The sequence below is a fragment of the Lytechinus pictus genome, chromosome 4 (assembly GCF_037042905.1).
Source record: "Lytechinus pictus isolate F3 Inbred chromosome 4, Lp3.0, whole genome shotgun sequence".
Lineage (NCBI taxonomy): Eukaryota > Metazoa > Echinodermata > Echinoidea > Temnopleuroida > Toxopneustidae > Lytechinus > Lytechinus pictus.
Genome location: NC_087248.1, coordinates 2,989,097 through 3,014,167, shown reverse-complemented (window position 1 = coordinate 3,014,167; position 25,071 = coordinate 2,989,097). Strand labels below are relative to the sequence as shown.

At 34.5% G+C, this 25,071-nt stretch overlaps 1 protein-coding gene across 1 annotated transcript; it reads left to right on the top strand.

Annotated features, from left to right (window-relative positions):
* The first annotated feature begins 10,349 nt into the window (after positions 1-10,349).
* Positions 10,350-24,968, top strand: LOC129259704 (glutaminyl-peptide cyclotransferase-like). The gene is made up of 6 exons (XM_064098869.1): positions 10,350-10,686; positions 13,348-13,620; positions 17,750-17,890; positions 20,080-20,179; positions 21,409-21,513; positions 22,725-24,968. Exons 1-6 carry the CDS (start codon positions 10,456-10,458, stop codon positions 22,883-22,885), a joined length of 1,011 nt encoding a protein of 336 aa, XP_063954939.1. The 5' UTR covers positions 10,350-10,455; the 3' UTR covers positions 22,886-24,968.
* The last annotated feature ends 103 nt before the right edge of the window (positions 24,969-25,071 follow it).

Here is a 25,071-nt window from a genome sequence, read left to right as displayed (position 1 = left end):
GTATGATTGCACTAATCGGGACGACCGTGGAAACAGAGAAAAGGGGGTTACTTTTCACAGATAAGACAAGCTGGTGAACTCATAGTTGTAGACTTTATGTAGTCCCATGTGCTCAAATACATGTGTGGTAATTTTAAATTACCGGAGCAAGTTTCCAAAACTTTAAAACTCCAGGGGGGGGGGTTATCGATTGTTGTGATTTCTCTGGAAGCGTGATGAATTTAAACCGTGATTCAAATAAATATTCAGTTTATTAATATTCATAACTGTCACCAAGTTTTATGAGTTTATCAGTCATGTTTGGACAGAAGAATATCACGAGACATGAAAATACTGACCGTGTAGCCTGTATTCTGAAACTTGACTTAAGTTAAGACTGAAAAATCTGCCGTTTCGGAGGAGTTAAAAATTTGATTTTTTGCGAAGCACAGATCCTGACCAAAACAGACTGATTTTTCGGTCAAGGACTAGATCTACAAGGTATTCTTAAAATTATTTTATCTTTTATTTGTGTTAATTTCCTTGGAAAGGACAACAAAATTTACAAGCTAGGACTTTAGGAGGCTAATGTAACTTGTGGCATGTGAATTTGTGATATTTCTCTGTCAACAATAGATCTAATTATTTATTCCAAGAACTTATTTTTTTTTAAAAGTACGTAAAAAAGACATTAGGCTACAGAGACGGTTTACAGACTTCAGAAATTTCACAGAACTTATTTTTAGATGATGAATGTCTTCAAAGAAAAAAATGTCTCGGTAGAGCAAAAAATGGGGGGTTATCAACCAAAAATTTAGGGGGGTGACGCAAGAAAAATAATCTGACAAGCAAAAAAAAAGGTTATCAACCCAAAATTTAGGGCGGACCACAACCATTTTAGGGGGGTCCACCTGAATTTAGGGGGGCCGGGATGCAGGAAACAAATTTGACAAGCAAAAAGAACAAAAAAGGTTATCAACATAAATTTTGGGGGGTCTGTCCCCCCACCTAAAATTTAGGGGGGACAGGACCCCCCCCCCCCCCACTTCCGCTGCCTATACTATCAACAAACTGGGGAGAGGATAATTGAAGAGGGTCGACCGATGTGACGGAGGGAGAGAGAGAGGGAGATACTCTTAAAGGGCGAGTCCACCTCATGGAAAAGATTATTTGAATAGAGAGAAAAACCACACAATAATGCTGAAAATTTAATCAAAATCAGAAGTAAAATATGAAAGTTATGATATTTTAAAGTTTTACTTAATAAGCGATGAATTTTTCGGTGTTATGCTTGTTTGATTTTTTTTTTGGGGGGGATGACTTAAATAAAAGGGGGTTTCAAGCCCAGTGTTATAAGCCTGCATAACATAGAAAGTCCTCGCCCTATCCCTAAGATGTTATTTGGCAAACCTCCAAAATACCCCTAGACAAGTCAAGGATTTCATCCATTCTTCCTTAGGTGAGAAAAACACCAACCCCTTCAAAATTATGTTTCCGAAATGTACTGGGAAAGTACCATGGTTTCAAGAAAATTGCGAATTCTGGCAAAGTATGAAGTTTTGTATGAAAAGCAATGACAGCTTCAGTGGGCAGACAGCTAGCGTATCGCTCACAATGCACATGCTAGTGGAGCGATCGCGTTCCTTTTGGGGGAACTGGTATGGCGGACAATAGAACTCGCGGGCTTCAAACAAAGGACCCTCCCCGCATATCCAGTTAGTGGAGAGATCAGTGTAGCGTACCTAGGATTTTCCACAGGGGGGGGGGGGGGGCAAAACCGTCCGCCAAAAAATGACAAGCAAAAAAGTCTTCAAGCTCGTCATGCAGGGGGGGGGCAGGGATACGTCCTTTGCATGGGTTGTGACTCGTCAGGGGGGGGCAGACTGCCCCCCGTAGGTACGCTAGTGAAGTTGATGTAGTAAATGGAATTGTGGCCCACATGTCATGCGTTATTCGTTCATATTCATTCATTTTGTAGTAAATGGAATTGTGGGCCACATATATTCATTCAACCTTACCCCTAGTTTTTCTCCAGCAAGCAACCTGTTCACATCTTTTCTTCATATTCTGTTTCAAACGTTATAATCAGCTGCGTAGCCAGGATTTAATTTTGGAGGGGGCGTTGGGAAGGGGAAGGATGCAGGGAGGGGAAAGTCCCGGCCCCCATCCTATTCCTCATGTCGCTTTGAATTAAAATCAAAAGGAGACGTCTCTTGGTAGCTTCTCTAGTACCCATGTCAGTTCGAATTTTATTGACTTGCTGTGATCAAGAACGTTTTTTGTGGAAAAAAATTATCAACACACAAAATCAAATTTTTTGTATTCCAGAAATAAGAGAGAGAAGTCTTCTTGTTAAAGTTTTTATTCCTTTGGGTGAAAAAATAAGAAGGAAACCTTCGCATTTTCTATTTCTCCTTTTTTGGAGGGGGGCGACTGCTCCCACTACCCCCTGGCTACACGCCTGGTTATGATCAACGCACACACACGCACATACACCAATTTTTCAGAAATTCTTGTAGAATTTTTATCCAACTATATAGTTTTTATACACCTCCTTCCCCCTCTGGAAAAACAACAACACGCGAGATCACAAATATGCTTCCAATTGCTGACCAGCTCTGATTTTATGACTTGTTTGTCATTATCTGTTATTACTGAAAGAAAATTGATTGCCATGTTTCCATTAGCCGAATTCTTCAAACTTAAAAAAATTTGCAAAATGAAAAGCTAACATTACATGTTGATTTTGTGTATGCTTACCTAGTGTGCCCTGTATGATTTTTTGTTCACTTATAGATGCAGTACAAATCAATAGTAAATTGATAGGACAACGTACAATTATTTCTGCATAAAATGCAGAAATCAATTTCTCAATCATATTTTCACACAAAAGCTAGTTTCCATTCAGAAATTTAATCTTTAATTAAAGATTAATGGGCTATTATATGAGGGGGGGGGGTAAGGGCATCCCACTAAACAAAGAATAAAAACATAACTCCCCTCTTTGATATACAATAATTTTATAAATGATGAGGAAGTCTGCTGATTAGCAAGAAGTCCGATCATCATAATATTATTTTATGCCATTTTGGCGCAAGCCTCCTTTTTAACCCCAGACAAAAACATTCCGTGTTCGCTCAAGCATGAACGAAATTAATTTTTATAATGGCATTTGAAAAATAAGACTTCAGAGCACCTATAACACCAAAATATAAACATCATAATTTGAAACAAAAAAAATATAGACCTTTCAAATCTGTCCCGTTTTTTATACGCACCGTATAAGCACCCCAAACTTTTGAAAATGGGTGCACATGTGATTGCATCGCCAATAGCTCATGTTTTTAATTATTCAATACGAAAAGGTAAATTTCCTTACGATTTTAAACTTGCCAAGATTGTACCTGTACCTAATACCTTGGTCACATTTGCTCTACGGCGGCCGTACGGCGAGTCGAAAACAGCCGTTTTATTAATTTTGATTCAAACCACCTATATGTAGTTGGACAAAAAAATGTTAAAACGGCTGTTTTCGACTCGCCGTACGGCCGCCGTAGAGCAAATGTGACCATGGTATTAGTGAAAATCATGCGATGACTTATATATAGCTTTCGTCCAATATCTCTTTTATCCGTGGCTGCCAAAATTTTTGAAAGGGCTGTTCATTTACAGTTAGTTACCTGAACACACGCCAGTCCGTCTTTAGGTCAAATTACTCAACCGCAACATGCTTAACTGAAATCAGTGATTATCTGTACGATAGCATTGACAATGGTCCATTGGTTGGCGCCGCTTTCTTGGATTTACGAAAAGCGTTCGACATCATACCACATAACCTCCTTTATAAAGAGGTTAGAGTATTTTAGTCCAGGATAGGCCCCATAGAAACTTGACCAAACCTTGTTTTTTTATATATACAACATTTTTTTGACGGTTTCTTGTCAATTCGAGGGTGCTGATTACGAATCTGGATGATGCCACTCGTGTAACCTTGAGCATTTTCCGCAAATTGGCGAAATCAAATATGACCGCCAAAGTATGCAAATTACCCATGAAAATCATAAAATTGTCTGCACATTGGCTATGAAATGCATGAAATCGTGTGGCAGGAGTGAAATACTCTCTAAAAATAATTTTTGACAAAACATTTATTTTCCTGATATCAAAAAAGGCGGCCATATTGGATTTTGCCAATTTGCGGAAAATGCTCAAGGTTACACAAGTGACATCATTCAGAGTCGTAATCAGCACCCTCGAATAACAAGAAACCATAAAAAAATATTGTATATATAAAAAAAAACAAGGTTATGCCTCTTCTATCATGGGTATTACAGGACTGGAACTGGAATGGTTAAAATCATACCTGATCGTTAGAATGCAGTGTGTATCTTATGAGTGAGTTTCTCCCTGTTTATTCAGGAATGCCTCAGGGCTCCATTTTGGGGCCCTTGATTTTTTTGTATGTACATTAATGATATTACTAGTTTACCCTTCCAAACCTAAACACACTTATCTTTATATGCAGATGATACAGCTATTTTTATCCCAAGTTATGGAAGAAACTGTACAAAAACAGCTGCAAAGAAACATTAATATCCTTACGAAATGGTTTTGGAAGAACGGTATAATTGTCATATTGTTTTCAAGCAGAAAGAAAAAATATCAAATTTAGAAATAAAAATGAATGGTGAAACACTTCAGAATGTAAATAAGGTTAAATATCTAGGAGTTGTTGTACACCAGCATCTTGATTGGTCTCCTCATGTCAACGAGGTTATTAGAAAAATAACATATTCTATCCATTCTATTAGAATTAAAACAATTGTATTATACATTAATTCTCCCCCACATTGATTATTGCAGTACAGTCTGGGCGTCGTAGAAAGACCTCTTAAGATTACAAAGATGTCAAAATAAATATGCCCGCCTCATATTACACGCTGATTATTATACCCCTACTGTTCAATTACTTAATAGTTTAAAATGGCAATCCATACACACTAGATTTAATTATTAATATTGCGTTTTAGTTTATAAAGTATTGAATAGATTATCCCCTCCATATCTCAGAAGATTAATTACTTACCGTCATACCATCTACCCTACTCGACATGTTCTTACCAATCAGTTATACCTTCCTAAACCCAAAACAGATAACAAAAAAACGTTCCTTTTCTTACATTGCAACCAAACTTTTCAACTTCCTACCACTTCATATTATCATCCCCTTCCCTCCTATCTTCAAAAGACGCCTTAGGCAACACCAGACCCATTGAACAAATTTTCTATTTAACCATAATGACCACTGTCTTATGTTCTTTTTTCGTTACTTGTAATGATTTGGGCCCATCATGCTTTGTCTTTGTGTTTATATATTATTTTCGTTGTTCTATATATACTCATTTCATTTATGATTTTTATTTTAATGAAAACGTTGTTTTTATTCATTTTCATTCACTGTTTTTATTTCTGTATTTGTTATGTTTATTATGCATGTATATTTTGACAGGGCTCTCTTGTAACGCAGGCCATTTGGCTTGAATGGGCCTATATGCCCTGTCTTTTAAAGAAAACGTGAATAGATAAATAATAAATAAATAAGCACAAAGCCTTTTGCAAAGACACTAAACAAACATTTAAAAAATAATTACTATATTCTATAATCATAATTATTAGATTATAATCATGACAAAATTATTTTTTGAAATTATATTGTAATTTTGCAATTTTTCGGAATTCTTTGGAATTGTTTCTCCATTTGAACCAATGCATAATAAGCATAATGCGCTAATGAGCATATTTGTGCAACGTATACATTTTATTGTAACTGTAATGTCTAGAAAAAACCCAAACAATGAACAATACAGCTCTTCTAAGGTTCCCTAAGATGAGGAATTCATTTATGACACCAGGTTTCCATTCTTACCAATGTAATCATGGTAATTAACGTAACTAACATAATGCATTGGCGGCGGAAGCATAACAATTTAGGGGGGGGGGGCGGAAAAATATTTTCACCTACATTTTCTTAGTCGGCTGCTAAGAGCTGATTTTGTTTATATTTTTGGTTACGGGGTAGTCCATACTAAAGTCTTAAGTTTTAATCACCTCTTTGTTTTCCTTACAAACAAGATGACATATCAGGCAAGCGCATAACAGGATTTTGCACCCCGTGGGCCCTACCTGATTTTGGCGCCCTTGTGTACAATTCAAAACAATGGCGCCCCCTAAAAATGAATGATGAACAAGATTGGCCTCTAAAAAAAAATTATGCGAGCGCAGAGCGCGAGCTTAAAATATTGATATTCTGACCTAAAATTTTGACATTCTAAGCACTTTTAGTCATCAAGCAGGATTGGTATTTAACTAAACATTTTATGGGAATGCGTAGCGTGAGCTGAAAAATTATTCCAAGGTATTCCAACATAAAACTGGACATTCTATTAAAACACTTTTGTGACCATGAACAGAATGGGTAGGCCTATCTATCCAAACTATTGATGCGAGCGCGAAGCGCGAGCTGAAAATTTATGATATTCTTACCTAAAATTAAGACATTGTAAGCACTTTGGATAATCATGAACAAAAGGGTATCTAACTAAAAGTTTATGCGAGTTAAAAATAAATGTTATTCCAAGCAATAACTGGACATTCTAAGCACTTTTTTCAGCCTAACAAGATCTGTCCAAATAATCTGCCTATCTGTCTAAATAATTCATCATAGCGCGAAGCGCGAGCAAAAAATGATTTTCTGATCCCAAAAGCTCAGATTCTAAGCACTTTTTGAAACGATGAACAGAATGGTCATTTAAGTACGACTTGAAACGGTAACACTTGAATTACTGGATTATTTCATTATTAAGGGTAATAAATAAATCCCATTCGCCCTGGGAAGCATGGGTGTTGAGTCACCGCCAAGATGCTTATTGAAATTTTGTTCTAATTATAATAGAGAGATTTGACCTAAATCTCCTTCATTTTGGTGTGAAAAAACTTTTTTTGGTTGTCAAGTTTTCTGAACAAAATCGCATTGGGAGTGATTTTTTTTTCTATTTTCCATAGTAAACATTGCAATTTTTGACTGTTCAATTTACTTATCTTTTTCCTTTTCCTTTCTGCTTTTCTTTTTCTTTCTTTCTTTCTTTCTTTCTTTCTTTCTTTCTTTCTTTCTTTCTTTCTTTCTTTCTTTCTTTCTTTCTTTCTTTCTTTCTTTCTTTCTTTCTTTCTTTCTTTCTTTCTTTCTTTCTTTCTTTCTTTCTTTCTTTCTTTCTTTCTTTCTTTCTTTCTTTCTTTCTTTCTTTCTTTCTTTCTTTCTTTCTTAGCGCATTATGCTAATTATGCCAATTTCATTGGTTAATATGAAAAAAATGATATCATAAATTAATTCCTCGCCATAGAAATCCATAGGGGGCTGCATTATCTATGCATTGGGAGTGTTCTGAATAGACATTCACAAATACGTATGTATTACACATAATGCCAATTAGCTCATTATGCTAATTAGGCTGATAACGATAATTGCATAGATTATGAATTAAAACAATTTAATTTCATTCACTTCATAGGCTCCTTAATAATATCACATTACCAAAGACATCCTAGCTGATGTTAGAGAAGGTAACATATCAGAGAACCAATGGACATGTGTCTATAAGAATTACACACTACAGCGATGCAAAATGAGAAGATGAATTATCTTGGAACCAGGAAATTCGTAACTTGGCCATCATCAGATCATAAAATATAATGAATTATATATCATTCGAAAGAGGGAGATAAAGCCATTGTTTTGCACCTAGTGAAAAATTGTGACTGGTCACGCATCAATGACTATGAATTATAATTGCAAGAGTGCATATTTTCAGACCTTGCTGTGATCACTGAAGCATAGCACGCAATGCTTCAATGATAATGACTTATTTTCTATTTTTCAGAGAGATAAGATGAAATGCTTTAATTTGATAAACAATTCTTGATATTTCATTCTTTATTACGGATTTTATAAAAACAATTTTAAACGAATTGATGTATAACTGGTGTTGCCTCATTGATTTTATTATTTGGTATAAATATATTCATTTTCATATTCAAGTTCCTGTCAAAATAAATAAAACCGGTGAAAAGGATTACAATCTTATATGAAAAAAGAGTGTCATATCTTCTCTCAGGAAAAATAAGAAATAAAACATGATCATTGAAGCATTGCGAGATATGCTTCAATGATCACAAATAGGTGTGAAAGTATGCATTATCAGGGGCAGATCCAGGATTTTCCAAAAGGGCGGCACATTTTTCCGAGGAAAAATTTGACAAGCAAAAAAAAACTTTGTTTTAATGGAATTCTTACATTACAAAATTTAATTTTGCTTCTTAAAGGGGGGGGGGGGCACGGGTTGGGTGTGCCACCCCCTCTTGATCCCCAGCGCGCATTATCACACTTCATGAATTATAATCATTCATGCATGAGTGATCACACTTTGCAACTAGGTGAAAAAACAAAAACTATACTTTTATCTTTCATGCCAAAGTAAGGCATGAATGCAATGAATGAACCCCAGATGCCAATGATGTCACAATCCTACATGAGTAAGTACATTTGCAAATCCCTTTCCAATGAAATTAACTCGAAAATTGATACCAAAAAGTGTTTATTGAACAATTATAATGTAAATTACTGAAAAGTGTTTTTAAATGAATTTTAATGCAACTCCTGTAGGATTACATGACATCATTGACATCTGAATTTATTTACTGCAGTCATGCCTTTATACTTTGGCGCAAATAAAAATGTATATCATTGCAAAGAATACCACATGAATGAATATCACATAAATATGGGTATCAAAGTATTTAGGAGGATATACTCTTTCCAGCCATATAATAATAATGGTAATGTGTTCATGACACATTTTTTCTTCAAATGGGAATTTGTGAGGTGTCAATTTTGTTTACTCACACGGTAGTGTAGGCTTCAGAAGATTGTAAATAGAGTACCTTTCTTTCTACCAGCATCTACCCAAGTATACCCCTGTGCTTTCTTTTTAGGTGATCTGAGAAATTTGCGAGACCCTAAGCCAGACACAGTGGGCAGTCCTTGCCATATATTTTCTTTCTCCTAGAAGACTCTCTTTGAATATGGATTCTAAATAAACAAAATATCACACATATGAATATAAATGACATCTTTTACTTCAAAACAGATAGTTAAAACAAATAAATTATCTCAATTCATATTTGCAAGCTCTCTTCTGTTGTTTAATCATTTCAAATGTCTTGGCAAAATTAGCATCCCTTCTTTAATGGAAATACCACAAAGAAGTGTTATGATGAGCTCAAATATTATAATCAATAAAGGAAGCTTATATTTTTATTCAATAAAATATTTCTAAAATGTTGCAAAAATAATGTGCACACTATGCTAATCGTGATTTACTTAATGAGACATGCTTACTTTTCATTTGTTGTACAATTCTTGATATTTCAGTTGGTATTACGGATTTCATTAACGATTTTAAACGAAATGATGTCCAACTGCTTTGCCTCATTGACTTTTTAGTCCAGTAGAATTTTTTCATACCAGGAAAAGTTGTTAAGTGCAAGGTGTTTTTTTTTGTTATTGTTGATTCGTGTTCTAGATGGATATTGTAAGTTCAGTTTGGTTGCCCTAATTATAGCAACCTTGAGCAATTTCATTAGACTATTTAGCATAATCATTTAAATGCATTTACACAATATGTAATATGCTCCTTCTCTTAAACCAGAAGGTAGGCTTCGATGTGCCACTTCTTTAGCTGGTAGAACAAAACCTACTTTTTCCTCTTCAAGTGGTTTCAAGGCTGTACTGTTTAGCACAAAAGACTTTTGCCTCAATGTGCGCTCCAAAATAGTGATTTTCTAATACGCATTATACAACAAGAAATAGCCAAGGGGGAGGGGCGTGTGCACGTGCTATGCACCGAAATCAAACTCGGCATCTTGTCTTCTTCTCCTAAACAATCGATTTGAATAACTCGTCTTCTTTTCTTCTTGTCACAAACAAGTTGTCTTGCCGAGTTTCAACAACTCGTCATCTTGTATTCTTGTCACCAACAAGTTGTCTTGCCGAGTTTCAACAACTCGTCATCTTGTATTCTTGTCACCAACAAGTTGTCTTGCCGAGTTTCAACAACTCGTCATATTGTCTTCTCGTCCTTCTTCTCTTCTCTTTAGATTTTCAAGATAATGCTGAATTTTTTAAAAATGTGTTTTATATGTCTAGAATAGGCCTAGATTTTAGTTTTGTTTCAGACCATTTTTGTTTACCTTTCTGTGCTTTGACTTATATATATTTTTTTAAATACTGATGACTGTTTTATATGCTTTCATTATAGGTTGAAACATTTTCATCATAATACGTCAAACGTATCATCACAGGGGTTTCACTTGAGTGATTTATTTCATTAGCAGTTGACTTTAGTGAAGTGTTAATCCAACATAATGCAGGAACCAAAGTCAGAAGTGACTGCGCTGGACACCGAGTCTGCGAGAACGTCGCTCATATCTGGTTTAACAAGTGCGCCAACGCCACGCCAGGCGTCCGGGCTGTTCCACCTCGGTCGGCCCCTGCTTGGCTGTATAGTTGTGTCACTAACATTATTAGCATCGACAGGCAAAACAGACGCCGACAGAGATCATCACGTGATTAAGAGATATATACCAAGTTCCAATGTACGTTGAATGTATTTTTTTAAAATGTTTTCTCGGGGAATGCAAGCTTATTCGCTTGGACAGACATGTTTAAATGCTTGACATGGGATTACTGGAGAAACAAACATACTATGATTATTCCCATTCAAATATGCTCCTTAGATCGAGCAATATTTACAGTTTTAGTGTGATATTCAGGACCAAGCTTTAAGTTTCAATACATTTTGGACAAGGTCATTTTTTTAAAATAAATTGACAAGGCCACAAAATGATACAATATTATTCAATAAGATATCTAACGTCATGGTCCCGATGGTCTTATATTGATTTAAGCATTGGAGAATAGAAGTTAAAGAAAGTACAAATTTATGATTATTCTGGTGGTTAATAAATATATGTCTAAGGCATGTGTTGCCTGCATAGCAGAGCGAGACTATAGGCGCCCCTTTTCAGACTGCGGCGGTGGCGTCGTCAACATTGAAATGAAATCTTTTTAAATGCCATCATTTAACTTAAAAAAGTATGCGGATTTACATGTTCACATGATAAGGGTCATTTCAGGTCAATGAACTTTGACCAGGTCGTGGTATCAATATACAAAACCTTACCAAGGTTAAGATTTTGATTTTTTAATTTTACAAGTAGAAGTCCCTATTCCTTTAAACTATCATAATATGGTTATCAATCATCGACAAATGGAAAAACATAATTTTATTTCATAAAGGTCAAATGACATTTCGGGGCGAATAAGCTAATATCAACTTAACAAAACCAACCAATGCTGTAATTTTGAATTTGCAAGATGATTTTGAAATTATCAGTCAGTATATAACGTGGATATAGTAATTAAAATGTATCAGAAATTAGATGAGTGTATTTTTCTGGTCACTGTGTGAAACTTGGTCAAAGGACAAAGGTCAATTCATTTCAGATCAATCAACTTTAATAAGAATTTGAATTTTGTTGAAAATTCTATATCCGGGGAAAATATTGAATCCAATTAAATTGAACTTTTAATATTTATATCACAGATTATATGAAAGGAAATAAAAAGAGTCAGCTTAAAATGTTGATTGAGATCAAATGCATTAGGACTTTATTATTAAATGAATGTCTTATTTTTCTCTCTTTCTGGAAAGACTTCTTGACATACATGCAGTTGTTTCAAAGCCAACAATGTTGTTAAATTGCATTAGGTAATGCAGGCCAGGCTCAATTGTTTAAAATTATGCTCTAATGTTGTATTATTACAGAGAGAACACAATGTATCTTCACTCGACACGACTTCCCTTATATCTGTGGCAAATGCAGTCAATGTACAAGATCTCAAATTATGTGATCTGAACCCTCTTCTCATTACAAGAGTTCCTGATACAACGGGTAGCAGAATACACTCTTAAAAATGTTGGGCAACATACGGTCCACACAACAATTGGTTAAAACTTTATCCAATTCTGGGTAGTTTTACACCAATAATGTGTGCTTTGGGTGAAAACTACACATTATTGGTGTAAAACTACCCAGAATTGGATAAAGTTTTAACCAATTGTTGTGTGGACCGTATGTTGCCCAACATTTTTAAGAGTGTAGCACGTGATGTAAGTTCGTCATTCGTTAGACCAGAACTTAACCAATGTTGGGTATTTCAATTTTTAAAATAATACTGAAAGCATATAGTAGTGCCTATAGCATAATTCTTAATGTGGACCGTTACCACGCACCCGGACCACGCATCGGCAAATTGATGAATGGAATTTCAAATCACTAATTGACGGTCAAAAGCAATCTGATGGTCAAGAGACTGATGTCAACTTTAAAAGTTGACGATACGTTAAGTTAGGGCCTTATTTGGGATTTACTTGATCAATTAAGGCCGAAAGTCGCTTCAGATCAATAAGCTTGGAAGAATTGATATTTTGTTCATTATTTGAAAATACAAGTCGACCCTGACTTGCAGGTTTCGACGACGGGGAAATTGGTGATTAAAGGATTTTACATCGAATGGTTGATGGTTGTTTTCTGAAAAGAGATGAAATGATTTGAGTTGATGACATGATGGATGGACTGTCCTACCAGTGGTTGGACAATCCGAGCTAGGTGACTTACAGGTGGGAGAATCCCTTGATGGATACAGTAAGCCGGAGAGGGACATTAATTTTATGGATCTTGGGCTGGCCAAAGAAAGACTGGGCAGGACTGTGGCGGATGGTGAGTGGAGTTTCTAATATGCTTTTTCACACTGTACTTTTCCCCCTTAACCCTGGGAAATTGGTGGGCCTAAGGGGGGGGGGGCTAGCCCCACCAATTTCCCAGGGTTAAGCTTAGCCCACTTCGTTTTCACACTACGTTTTATGGCCAATCACAGAAGTCGAAATTGCACGTTAATCACGCTCTGTATGGTAAAATCATCAATATTCATGAGCTGTGGGATAGTCCGGGGTTAAGGCGTTAACCCCAGCTAAGCAGATAATGGGGTTAAGAAAGACAGTGTTGAATCCAAAAAAAGATAGTATGGGGTTAACGATAGTCTTAGGTTAAGGATAGTATGGGGTTAAAGAAATGCAGTGTGAAAAGCATATAAAAGAGCGCAAAAAATGAGTGAAATTCTCATGACTCAGTATAATTTGCATTAATATTATATTTACACAAATAAGTACGGTTTATCCATTGATTCCACTGCAGCACATTGTTGAGCAGCTGGAGAGTATTGGAGGATGGGACGTTAATCTGCACATATTCCAAGACATAACTCCCCATGGCACGAAAACATTCACCAACATCATTGCAACCCACAACCCCAATGTCGAACGGCGCCTGACCCTTGCCTGTCATTACGACAGCAAGTACTTCAATATGTTCAATTTTATTGGAGCAACTGATGCAGCCCTTCCATGTGCCCAGTTGCTCTACTTGGCCCGATCCCTGGCAGAGCCCCTCAGGCAAGCTTCCAACCCCGTAAGTCAGATAAAGGGGTCGATTGCTGTTAACAAAACTATATTCAGCTTTAATACACGAGTAATGATCATGATGATGGTGACGAAAATCAAATCTAAAAATGTTAATATCAAAGTAATGATGACATTGAGAACCTAAAACAATATTTTAGATATTAATAATCTTACAGATGTTAAATTTGATACCTTAAGTACCACATCAAATGAATTTCTGAATGGAAATATGACCCTTTTCCCTTCTGTTGTCGTTTCAAGTTAACTGAATTGATATATTGATATTAATTAGTTTAGTCATTGCAGAAGATCTATTTATTACAGACATATTTGATATCATTCAAAAGATCATTTAATTTTCTTTAAAATGATACCATGCTTGATAAGATCATGCCATTACGAAAAGAGCAGGATTCAAAAGTGTGGGATGAGGTCTGAATTGAAAAGCTGCAAAACGAGCAGAAATAATCATGAAGGGTCAATACAGAACATGTAGGTTCTTTTGTCTGTGTCAATAGAGATGAAAATCCATTCAAATCAAGCCCCCGCTTCTTCACTTTTGATGTTTTGTTGTGTTTTATGTAGTGATGGTTCTGTGAGATAACATGATTTGAGTCGTGGTTTGAAATACCCATGCATGTTTCGTTTGTTATGTGTTTGCTTGTGCAGAGGTGTGTTTGATCCCATGTTAAAGGGATGGTCCGGGCTGAAAATATTTATATCATAATACATAGAGTAGAATTCACTGAGTAAAATGCCGAAAATTTCATCAAAATCGGATAACAAATAATACAGTTATTGAAGTTTAAAGTTAAGCAATATTTTGTGAAAACAGTCGTCATGAATATTCATTAGGTAGGCTGATGATGTCACATCTCCACTTTCCGTTTTCTTATGTTATTACATAAAATCATAATTTTTTTCATTATTTCATACTTGTGTGAATAATATGTCTCCCTTATAATGAAATAAGTTGCAGCAATAAATATCTAATGCACTAAATCAGTTGTCATTCCAATTTTTCTACTTCTTGGAGGAAAAAATTTGAATAAACCTCATTTCATATAATAAAATACAAAAGAACAAGTGGAGATGTGACATCATCAGCCCACCTAATGAATATTCATGACGACTGTTTTCCCCAAATATTGCTAAACTTTAAAATTCAATAACTTTGTTATTTGTTATCCGATTTTGATAATTTTTTTGGCATTTTGCTCAGTGAATTCTACCCTATTTATTAAGCTAAAAATACTTTCAGCCCGGACCATCCCTTTAATGTTGATGTTAAGGTACATGAAAACAAAAGAAACCGCTGAGAAACTCACGCATCTCCACGGAAAAGGAACAGTGACTTTCAATATTATGTCATTTTGCAACTTTTGAATTTTGACCTTGCCCCAAATTTCAAGGCACTGTACCTCCATTTGAACCACAATTATATCATGTTAGGGTATCATTTAAAAGAAAATTGAATGATTTATTCATTAATTTCAGTCACACATTAAAGGGAGGGTCCGGGCTGAAAATATTATATCCTAATGCATAGAGTAAAATTCACTGAGCAAAATGCCGAAAATTTCATCAGAATCGGATAAGAAATAATAAAGTTATTGAAGTTTAAATTTTAGCAATATTTTGTGAAAACAGTCATCATGAATATTCATTAGGTAGGCTGATGATGTCACATCTCCACTTTCCGTTTTCTTATATTATTAAATAAAATCATAATTTTTTCATTATTCCATACTTGTGTGAATAATACATGTATGTCTCCCTTAAAATGAAATAAGTTGCAGCAATAAATGTCTAATGCACTAATCAGTTGTCAATCCAATTTTTCTAGTTCTAAGAGGAAAAAAATTGAATAAACCTAATTTCATATAATAAAATACAAAATAATAAGTGGGGATGTGACATCATCAGCCCACCTAATGAATATTCATGACGACTGTTTTCCCCAAATATTGCTAAACTTTAAAATTCAATAACTTTGTTATTTGTTATCCGATTTTGATAAATTTTTTGGCATTTTGCTCAGTGAATTCTACCCTATTTATTAAGCTAAAAATACTTTCAGCCCGGACCATCCCTTTAATGTTGATGTTAAGGTACATGAAAACAAAAGAAACCGCTGAGAAACTCACGCATCACCACGGAAAAGGAACAGTGACTTTCAATATCATGTCATTTTGCAACTTTTAATTTTGACCTTGCCCCAAATTTCAAGGCACTGTACCTCCATTTGAACCACAATTATATCATGTTAGGGTATCATTTAAAAGAAAATTGAATGATTTATTCATTAATTTCAGTCGCACATTAAAGGGAGGGTCCGGGCTGAAATTATTATATCCTAATACATAGAGTAGAATTCACTGAGTAAAATGCCGAAAATTTCATCAGAATCGGATAAGAAATAATAAAGTTATTGAAGTTTAAATTTTAGCAATATTTTGTGAAAACAGTCATCATGAATATTCATTAGGTAGGCTGATGATGTCACATCTCCACTTTCCGTTTTCTTATATTATTAAATAAAATCATAATTTTTTCATTATTCCATACTTGTGTGAATAATACATGTATGTCTCCCTTAAAATGAAATAAGTTGCAGCAATAAATGTCTAATGCACTAATCAGTTGTCAATCCAATTTTTCTAGTTCTAAGAGGAAAAAAATTGAATAAACCTAATTTCATATAATAAAATACAAAAGAATAAGTGGGGATATGGCATCATCAGCCCACCTAATGAATATTCATGACAACTGTTTTCACAAAATATTGCTTAACTTTAAAATTCAATAACTATGTTATTTGTTATCCGATTTTTATGAAATATTCAGCATTTTCCTCAGAGAATTCTACTCTATTTATTAAGCCATAAATACTTACAGCCCGGACCATCCCTTTAATATTCACTAAAAACCGAGGAGGAATTATCGATCAAAGTCAGATTTCCAAACTTTTTTAGGAGTTTATTTACAGTGGTGCTCAAAATTTTGTGAACCCCACCAAAAATGAACATATTTAAAGTGTTCAAGTTCGCTATGTTTTAGATATTTAACTGTGAAGTCCGGTGATAAAATATTACAGACAAGAAAGTTTGTTTCTCTAGGCTTGCCTAACATTGTAGTGTTGTTGTCTACATTCAACACTCGGCATAATGGAGTGCATTTTGTGGTGGGGTTCACCAGGGTCCTGTGAACTATTTTTTTTTATTTGAAAAGCAAAAAAAGAAAAGGGTGTCACTTCAAAACGAAGGTCGTATTGGTCCAGAGAAATTTGACAAGCAAAAAATGGTTTCATTACAAAGTGAAGGTTACTTCGGTCTAGAGACTATTGAAAAGTAAAAATACACAAATTAGCACAAAATGTTTGTCAGTTTGGTTACATTTTTATTTCCCCCCAGAATTCCAGTTATAAGCCAACGGAGCACCCCTGCTTCCCAGTCCAATGGGATTCACTAAATTATGAGTACAAATGTATTGTACTTTTATTCAGACCATAATCACAAATCTGTGCACCCAACAACCTCTACAGTGTGAATAATGGACAAAAATATTTTTCCGGGCCATTCATGTTACATGGAAAAATAGATATCTGCTACTGTGATTGATCACCTTGATCAATGAGGAGTGTATTGCCGATAAGCACACTTCAGGGGACCGTTTCATCAACATTTTTGTCTGACAAGTTGTCAGATCTGACATCTTTCCTTGATTTTGATTGACTGAGAGGCACTGTTACTATAATAACTGTCGGATAAAATGGGACTTGTCAGATAAAACGTCCGACAAGTCCTTTCATGAAACGCTCCCCTATATAGTCTTAATTTAACAGAATTGAGTTTTTGTTCGCGTGTGGGTGTGTGCGCGTGCGTGTGTGTGTGTGGGGGGGATGCTTACTTGTGTGTTAGGTTGGGATTGTGAGGATATGTGTGTCAGGTGCCTTTCTTTTTGGTGGTGGCGGGAAAGTCTGGACTAGAACTAAGATTCTTCATTTATTAATTCTGAACTCATTTTGATTCTGCATTGAAATTGTTTACCAGCTGTCGTAACTAATATGAGCAACGTTGTTAATTGTTTCTGATTGCTTTTAAAATTTTATTGGATTTGTTTTCTTCCTGATGTAGCCTGTTACACTTCAGCTAATATTCTTTGACGGTCACGAGTCCTTCATACGATGGTCAGACAGAGACTCTTTATATGGATCACGCCAGCTTGCTGGAGAATATATAGATAGAACCTCTATCGGTACTCTCCTTGATGGAATGGTAATGATGATGGTCTTAGTCAAGAGGAATATTTTGTAGTTTCTCTCATAAAGAAATGGCTAACCATATATTTGTCTCAATGTAATATTCGGGTATACCAAATCAGGGTTGACTGATTTAAAATCAAGTTGACTTCAATTGACTTTTTTTATTTTTTTGGGGGGGGGTAATATTTGACAGGGCCATGGGAACGATTTTTGACTGGGGGTGCTGATGTAAATTTTCCAAGCAAAACAAGAGGGGTTCACTCCAAAATGAAGGTCATCGTCCCGAGAAATTTGACATGCAAAAAAGGGGGTTACTGTACAAAATGTAGGTAGATCGTTTTGGTTACATTTCTCCATTTTATCACACCTTCCAGAATTCCAGGAGGTGCTGCCTATGAAAAATAACGCAGCACTCCAAATAAAATCTTGGGAGTGCTTCAGCACCCCCGCTTGCCAGGGTCATGATGACAATGACAATGACAATGACAATGAAAATGACAATGACAATGACAATGACAATGACAATGATTTTATTTCTTTGACGGCCCCTCCTGGGGGCATAGAAGAAATATAACAACTTACAACAATGGCAATAATAGGCATAAGAAAAAAAACCAAGGTAACAAGAATCTAACATGATGATAATAAACATATGTACAATACAAGAGCAGTAATAGAAATAGAAACGGGCACAAATTAACCCACCCACTCCCGACAGACCGGTGCCCCACTGAGCATTTGCAGGTGCAATCCAACAAAATCTGAAATCATGCCCTAATACAAGAAAGTAACCAAAACAGCAACTACACTTAAGATATTAAAATTTTGACATAATGAATTTACAAAATCTTGACAGATTTTTCAAGTCTTTTGTATTTCGCATATTAAACAGCTTGTGCATTTTAATCACGTTTGGTCTGACAAAATAATACCCTCTAATTAAAGCTTTCCTTTCACTTTCAAAAGCAGGACAATTAAACACATAATGAATCTCGTCTCCTGGCTCATGCGAGTCACATAGAGTACAAGTTTGCAAACCTTGATTAGGCAGGTAACGACCATTAGCAATTGGCAATCTAGGATTTCCACAACGATGATGATACCTGAAAAATATCTCAAAAAGATACAGATAGACAAGTGTAGAACAGTGCTGCAAGACGTGTATAACGAACAAGATGGAGGGATTTAATTACGCCCAGGTTGAAACACCTTCATTGGTTACCGGTATAGAATTAACTGTAAAGTTCTAATATTGTGTCACAAAGTCATCAATCGAAAATCTCCGACTTACCTATTTAAAATCATTAGTTCCTATGTACCCACCAGAAACTTCCGTTCTTCAGGTAAACATCTTTTTACTGTTCTAATAGGGTTTAAGTCTGGGTCTGAATGCATGTGATTTTTTTTTTTATCTCTGGACCCATGTTACAAAGCTGGATGCAGGCTTGGGAATACTCACATGCATCCAGATCTAGGCTGGGTGTACGTTCATATACTCTTATTTGATATTTTGAGTTACATTATGTTATATTTTGTTTATGTTATTGTTATAATTGAATCAGTTTACTGGCTTTTTGTATATTTATGCTTTGTTTACTCGTACAGTCTAAAAACAAATCAGTCAAAATGACTAGTTAATGGGGTCAGCTGGGTGCATCTGGTCTCATTTTAACTATTTTCTAGTCTATTTTACTAAAGAACAGAGTTATTTCTGACTAGAATATATGTCAGAAATGTGACTAGACATTATCAGTTGCACCCAGCTGACTTCTGGTCAAGTCAATTTGACTGATTTGTTTTAAAAGTGTAATTGTAAAGCGTATAGAGAACTATACCCGTTATCATGAATATCATCTATCCTCTATTATTATTACTATCAATACATGTATAGAAATCACTGATTGTTAATACTTTTAAATAGGAACGTGTAAAAATAATTGTAGTTTTACATCAAGAACATTGCAACTTTGATGATTCTAACCATCAAAAAATCATCAGTGAAACTTAAATCAAGTAAAAATCAACAAACTCTTATAATCTAGTCAAAATCATTCAAAATGAATTAGGACGTGATCAGCAGTGATTTGATATGTGTTCATATTTTTACGTCTGAAATTTGATTTTCTTTTTCAGCTATTGATATTGTAGAATTTTGTTGATAAAAAATTAATCAAATAATTATATCTTTTTCTTTTCTTTCAGGATATTCTTGTTTTGCTGAATCGTCTTGGGTCAAAGAATTCGAATTTCATTAATTTCTTCTATGATACATCTGTCTGGTACAACCACATGATAGATATAGGTATTTAACTTTAATTCATTCTCGAAGATTAGAAATGGCTCTTTTCATAAAAATGATACAACCGGATTTATTTTTTTAAGGACCAGAATGGAATCTCTTTTTTGGGGTCTTGTTAAATTTCTCGTGACCAAAATGACCTCTATTGTGTTGTGAAAACTTTTTTTTTTCTTCTTTTGACTGTCAAATTTAAACCAGCATCCCCTGTTAGAAAATTCATTCCCAGAGCCCTGGGTTAAGTTATGATCAAATAATTACCATTATTATCATATCAAGTTCTCAATGAGCGTTTCTTTCAATAGGCTACTACAACAATTATTAGAAAGCGCTATCACTGAAAGTCAATAATATTCTTGGGTTGTTTTTTTTTTATGCGGGCGTGTCGTAGTCTAGTGGTTCTGAATTTCGCCTTTCCAACAGGGGGTCGTGGATTCGAATCCTAACCATGGCGTGTTTTCCTTCAGCAAGAAATTCATCCACACTGTGCTGCACTCGACCCAGGTGAGGTGAATGGGTACCCGGCAGGATTAATTCCTTGCATGCACTGAGCGCCGGTGATGGTAGCTCGAGCTACAGCTTGGGTAATAATAGCAGCGCTTTGTATCCTCAGGCAAAAAGCTCTTTATAAATACAGCTATTATTATTATTTATTATTTATTATTATTATTAATATTATCATCATTATTATTATTATTATTATTATTATTACATTGTCTTGTCAGTATTTTGAATGTAAGACAAAATAAACCTAAATTTTAAACCTCAAAGAATAAAAATAATGCGTTTTATTGGTAATGAGTTCTTTAAGTAGTGTTCCATAAGGTGTATTGCAGCGATTTTCACTGAATATAAGTCTGTGAGTCAATCAGACGAAAGGATCTCACTAACTTATAACAAAGTCATTGAAAATCACTGTTATCTGTTTTATCAAACAGATTTCATATTTTGTCGTATCTTGAAATTAATTTCTATATTAGTTATAATGATTATGATGATGACTATTATTATCATTATAATAATAGTCATTATTATTATCATTATTATCATTAGTATTATTATTATTATTAGTAGTAGTGGTGGTAGTAGAAGTATTAGAAGAAGAAGAAGAATCATTTATATTATTAATATTCATATTGTTAGTATTGTAATTATTATTGTTATTAAATATGATTAATATCACTACATAGCTGTTGTGAAATAATGTTACCACTCTCTTTCTTCACCATTCACAGAGCAAAGGTTAAAAAGAAACAAACTGTGGTATGGTAATGATAATTACTTTCAAGACAATGCTCATTTCAATGTCGATATCCAAGATGACCACATCCCATTCAGAAGTAAGTGTCTTCTAATATTTAGTTCCGACCTCGGTATGGGATCCTTATTTCTTTATATTTAAAAAGGGATTCCATCCGATGTTGAATTTTGAAAAAAAAGGAAGTAAGGGGAAATATTGGATCAGTAAAATTGGACAAACAGTATATCCCAACTAGAGTAAAAATGGTCCGGCCCAAAACCTGCAATCTCTCTGAATCCTCAATTAAATGTACAGGACTAGAAAGCTCATTGCATGTTCTAAGTTCTTTAAAAAAAATGATTGGTTTCGCTTCAGCGGTTTTGAATACACACTGTTACGAAACAGTGGTGCATTTCCGCCCATTCCAAGTTTGGAGCACTGTTGTATTTCTGCATTGTCTTTATAGCATGTCAACAACAAAAAAATCAGGATTTGATCAGGGACATTATTTTCTCTAATCCATCCAGGCTCACAATCATAAAATCATGAACTTGGACATATTTAGAAGGGCAAGAAACATCCAGAATGAAGGTTGTGTGATGATTTAAAGCAGAATCACCTGAGAGATATATATTAGTAATAAGGGAGGAGTGTGATCAGCTGAATACTTAAGGGCAAGCCACAAAGTGTATCACACTTTGCGAAAGCGAATATGTTACCAGTGGAAATTCTAAAAAAAAAATGGGTAGCCCTTCATTGAATTAAATCAACCTCATTAAAAATAGTAATAAAACAAGAATGCAGTTGTTGGGTTGGAATAAGGAATGCAAATGACATGACCTGATGTCCCAATACCAATCTCGAAATATATTGTCAAGAACTGCTCTATTGCCCTTCTGTACTTGCTCAAGGTTGTGATTTGATGAACCTGGTCAGATCAGGGAATTTCCTGGTGAGGATGAAGTGGTGTGATATGCTAGACAGTGCATGCAAACTTGGAATGAACACCAATTCACAAAATGAAGGATATTCTGTTATTCTAGTCATTTTGGCTACATCTCTCTTTTTTAACATCTACCAGAATTCCAGAAGTACCCCAGCATCCTGCGGCCATGCAAATTAGAGGAACATTTTTTTTTTTTTTTTTGGGGGGGGGGGGCGCTGCCATCTGGCGTATCTCTAACAACGCATTAAAGATATATTCTTATATCCTCTGAGAGAGGGCGCTATGAAATTATGGCGTCTAATGCATATAGGCCTAAACATGCCCGCTTTGAGTAAATCTTGTTTTATCTTTATTTGTACTTCTAGATACAATAAGAACTTTGCTCCTTGCCACTTATCCTTTTCCGGAAGTTTGGCACACTGAGGGGGACAATGCAGCTGCTTTGGATGACGACACAATCTCAAATCTCAGCAAAATGTTTCATGTGTTTGTGATTGAGTATCTCGGCCTCTCTGTCCTACAATAACTTAATTCAGACCAAACGCGTGTTTTTTCTTATTAAGAACAAGTACCGAGACATATTTTGTTATAATGTTTGGTCATTTAGTTAAGGTCAAGGTCAAAGGTAATTTCAGTTTAATTGACTTGAATGGAAAATTATTTTTTTTGTTTTTTAAAAACAAATAGTAAATCTGAAACTTGTATAAAAATAGGTTTTTACTTTTTTTATTTCCAAGTTGAGGTCATAGTTAACTTGAGATATATGAACTGAAAGTTTTATTTTCCCTTTTTTCTCTAAAGGTTTTTTATTTTTCTACTTAAATGTGTTTTCATAATCCATTAATGTTGTATATATATATATATATATGCATCAACTATTAGCTGTCAAATATAATCTATTACTAAATTACATTATTGTCATAGATTTAGTCGTGTTTCCTTTCTTTTTTTGGTTGTGGATTTTTTTTCATTTACGTTTATTTATTTATTCATTCATCTATCTATTTATTTAGATGGATATTCATATGTTTATTTTCACTCATTGTTTATTTGTTTTTTATTTTACTTTATTTATTTATTCATTTCATTTATTTTTATTTTTATTCATTTCATTTATTTTTATTTTTTGGGGGGTGGGGTCCAGTGCCCCAGGCTATGTATACGCCAGTGTATCATCTCACAAAATATTCTGACAAATACAAACATTATTTAGACAGCAATTTATTTCATAGATGTTCATGTCTTAAAAGGGGGTAATTTGTAGATACTTGATGATTAAAATAATATTATTCGAGCAGTATTTCAATCGGGCATGCATTTAATATTCCAATAAAGCGTTAGAAGATCTCTATGTCTATGGGATTAACGTATACTCCTCGAAGTTATCGACATTCCGCCCTCTACGTTTAAATTATTAAAAAAACTGCGCGATGGAGAATTATTTATCTTTTGTTTAAAGACTTCCATTTTTGTAAATGATATATGTTTTTAAAAATAGAAAAAGTGTAGGCCTAACATAGAAAATGACTTAACAATGAATGTTAAAGTACTATATCATGGGAAAATAAATCAAATTCCATGTGCTTTTCAAATTAATCGTTCTAATAGGAATACAAACATAGAAGCATTAAAGATAAATGAATGCACCAATGAGTGAAAATGAATATATTATATCGATAATAGATAGAGTAATAATGGATAACTGAATATATAATCATTAATAAATCAATAAACTAATCAGTATTTTTAGAACTATATAACAACGTGTATTTTGTATATTCACTGCCTTGGAGAATGGGTTAATGATTAAAAAACCCGCATTCCAGAATTAAACTTAAAATTTCGGGGAAGCATGGTAAGCGCGACGGCTTTCTGTAACTCACACATACAAAACAATACAGTTACAAATCTCCTGTCTTTATCATTAAATTTTCTTTTATCATTTTTTTTGTTTCGACTCCCCCATATCAATCTGTAATACATAGCCAATAGAGATGTATATGTCTATTACTCTATTATAATCATTATATCAGCAATGTCATGAAAATGATTTTTCGGCAAATCGGTACAGCAGAATGAAAACAAACAACTGATTGCCTCTTTAAAATCTCTTTATTGAAATGATTTAAATTGATTGTTTATTTGTCATGCACAAAACAAAATTTGCATAAAATTTATCTCATAATAATAATAATGATAACAATAATAATTAGACTTATATCGCGCCAAATCCACTCCTTAGAGTGCTCAAGGCGCTTTTTAGGAAATTATAGAAGAAATTAAGAAGAATTGAAGAGAATCCTTTAAGAGGTAATGTTTGAAAGTTTCAGAGGTCAAGCACTGTTTGATGTTTTCAGGGAGGCTATTCCATAACTTAGAGGATGAGGAAACAAAATGATCTTTTCCCCAGGTTTTGGAAACTTTGGGGGTATATAACAAGAGAATTGGAAAAGGAGGAACGTAAGGATCTTGAAGGGGTATAACTTTTGATCAGTGAAATGGGGTACTGGGGAGAAGAGCCATGGACACAGTGGAAAGTTAAAAAACTATGGAACGCTTCACGATTTTGCGTGTCATTCCTGCATGGCTGACATTTCATAATACACTTGAAAAAAAAAAACATATACACAATGATACAAATTGAGGAACATAACACTATACATATTTCATATTCTGCTGAGGGCCATGTCAGGGGAGAGCAACTAAATAGGT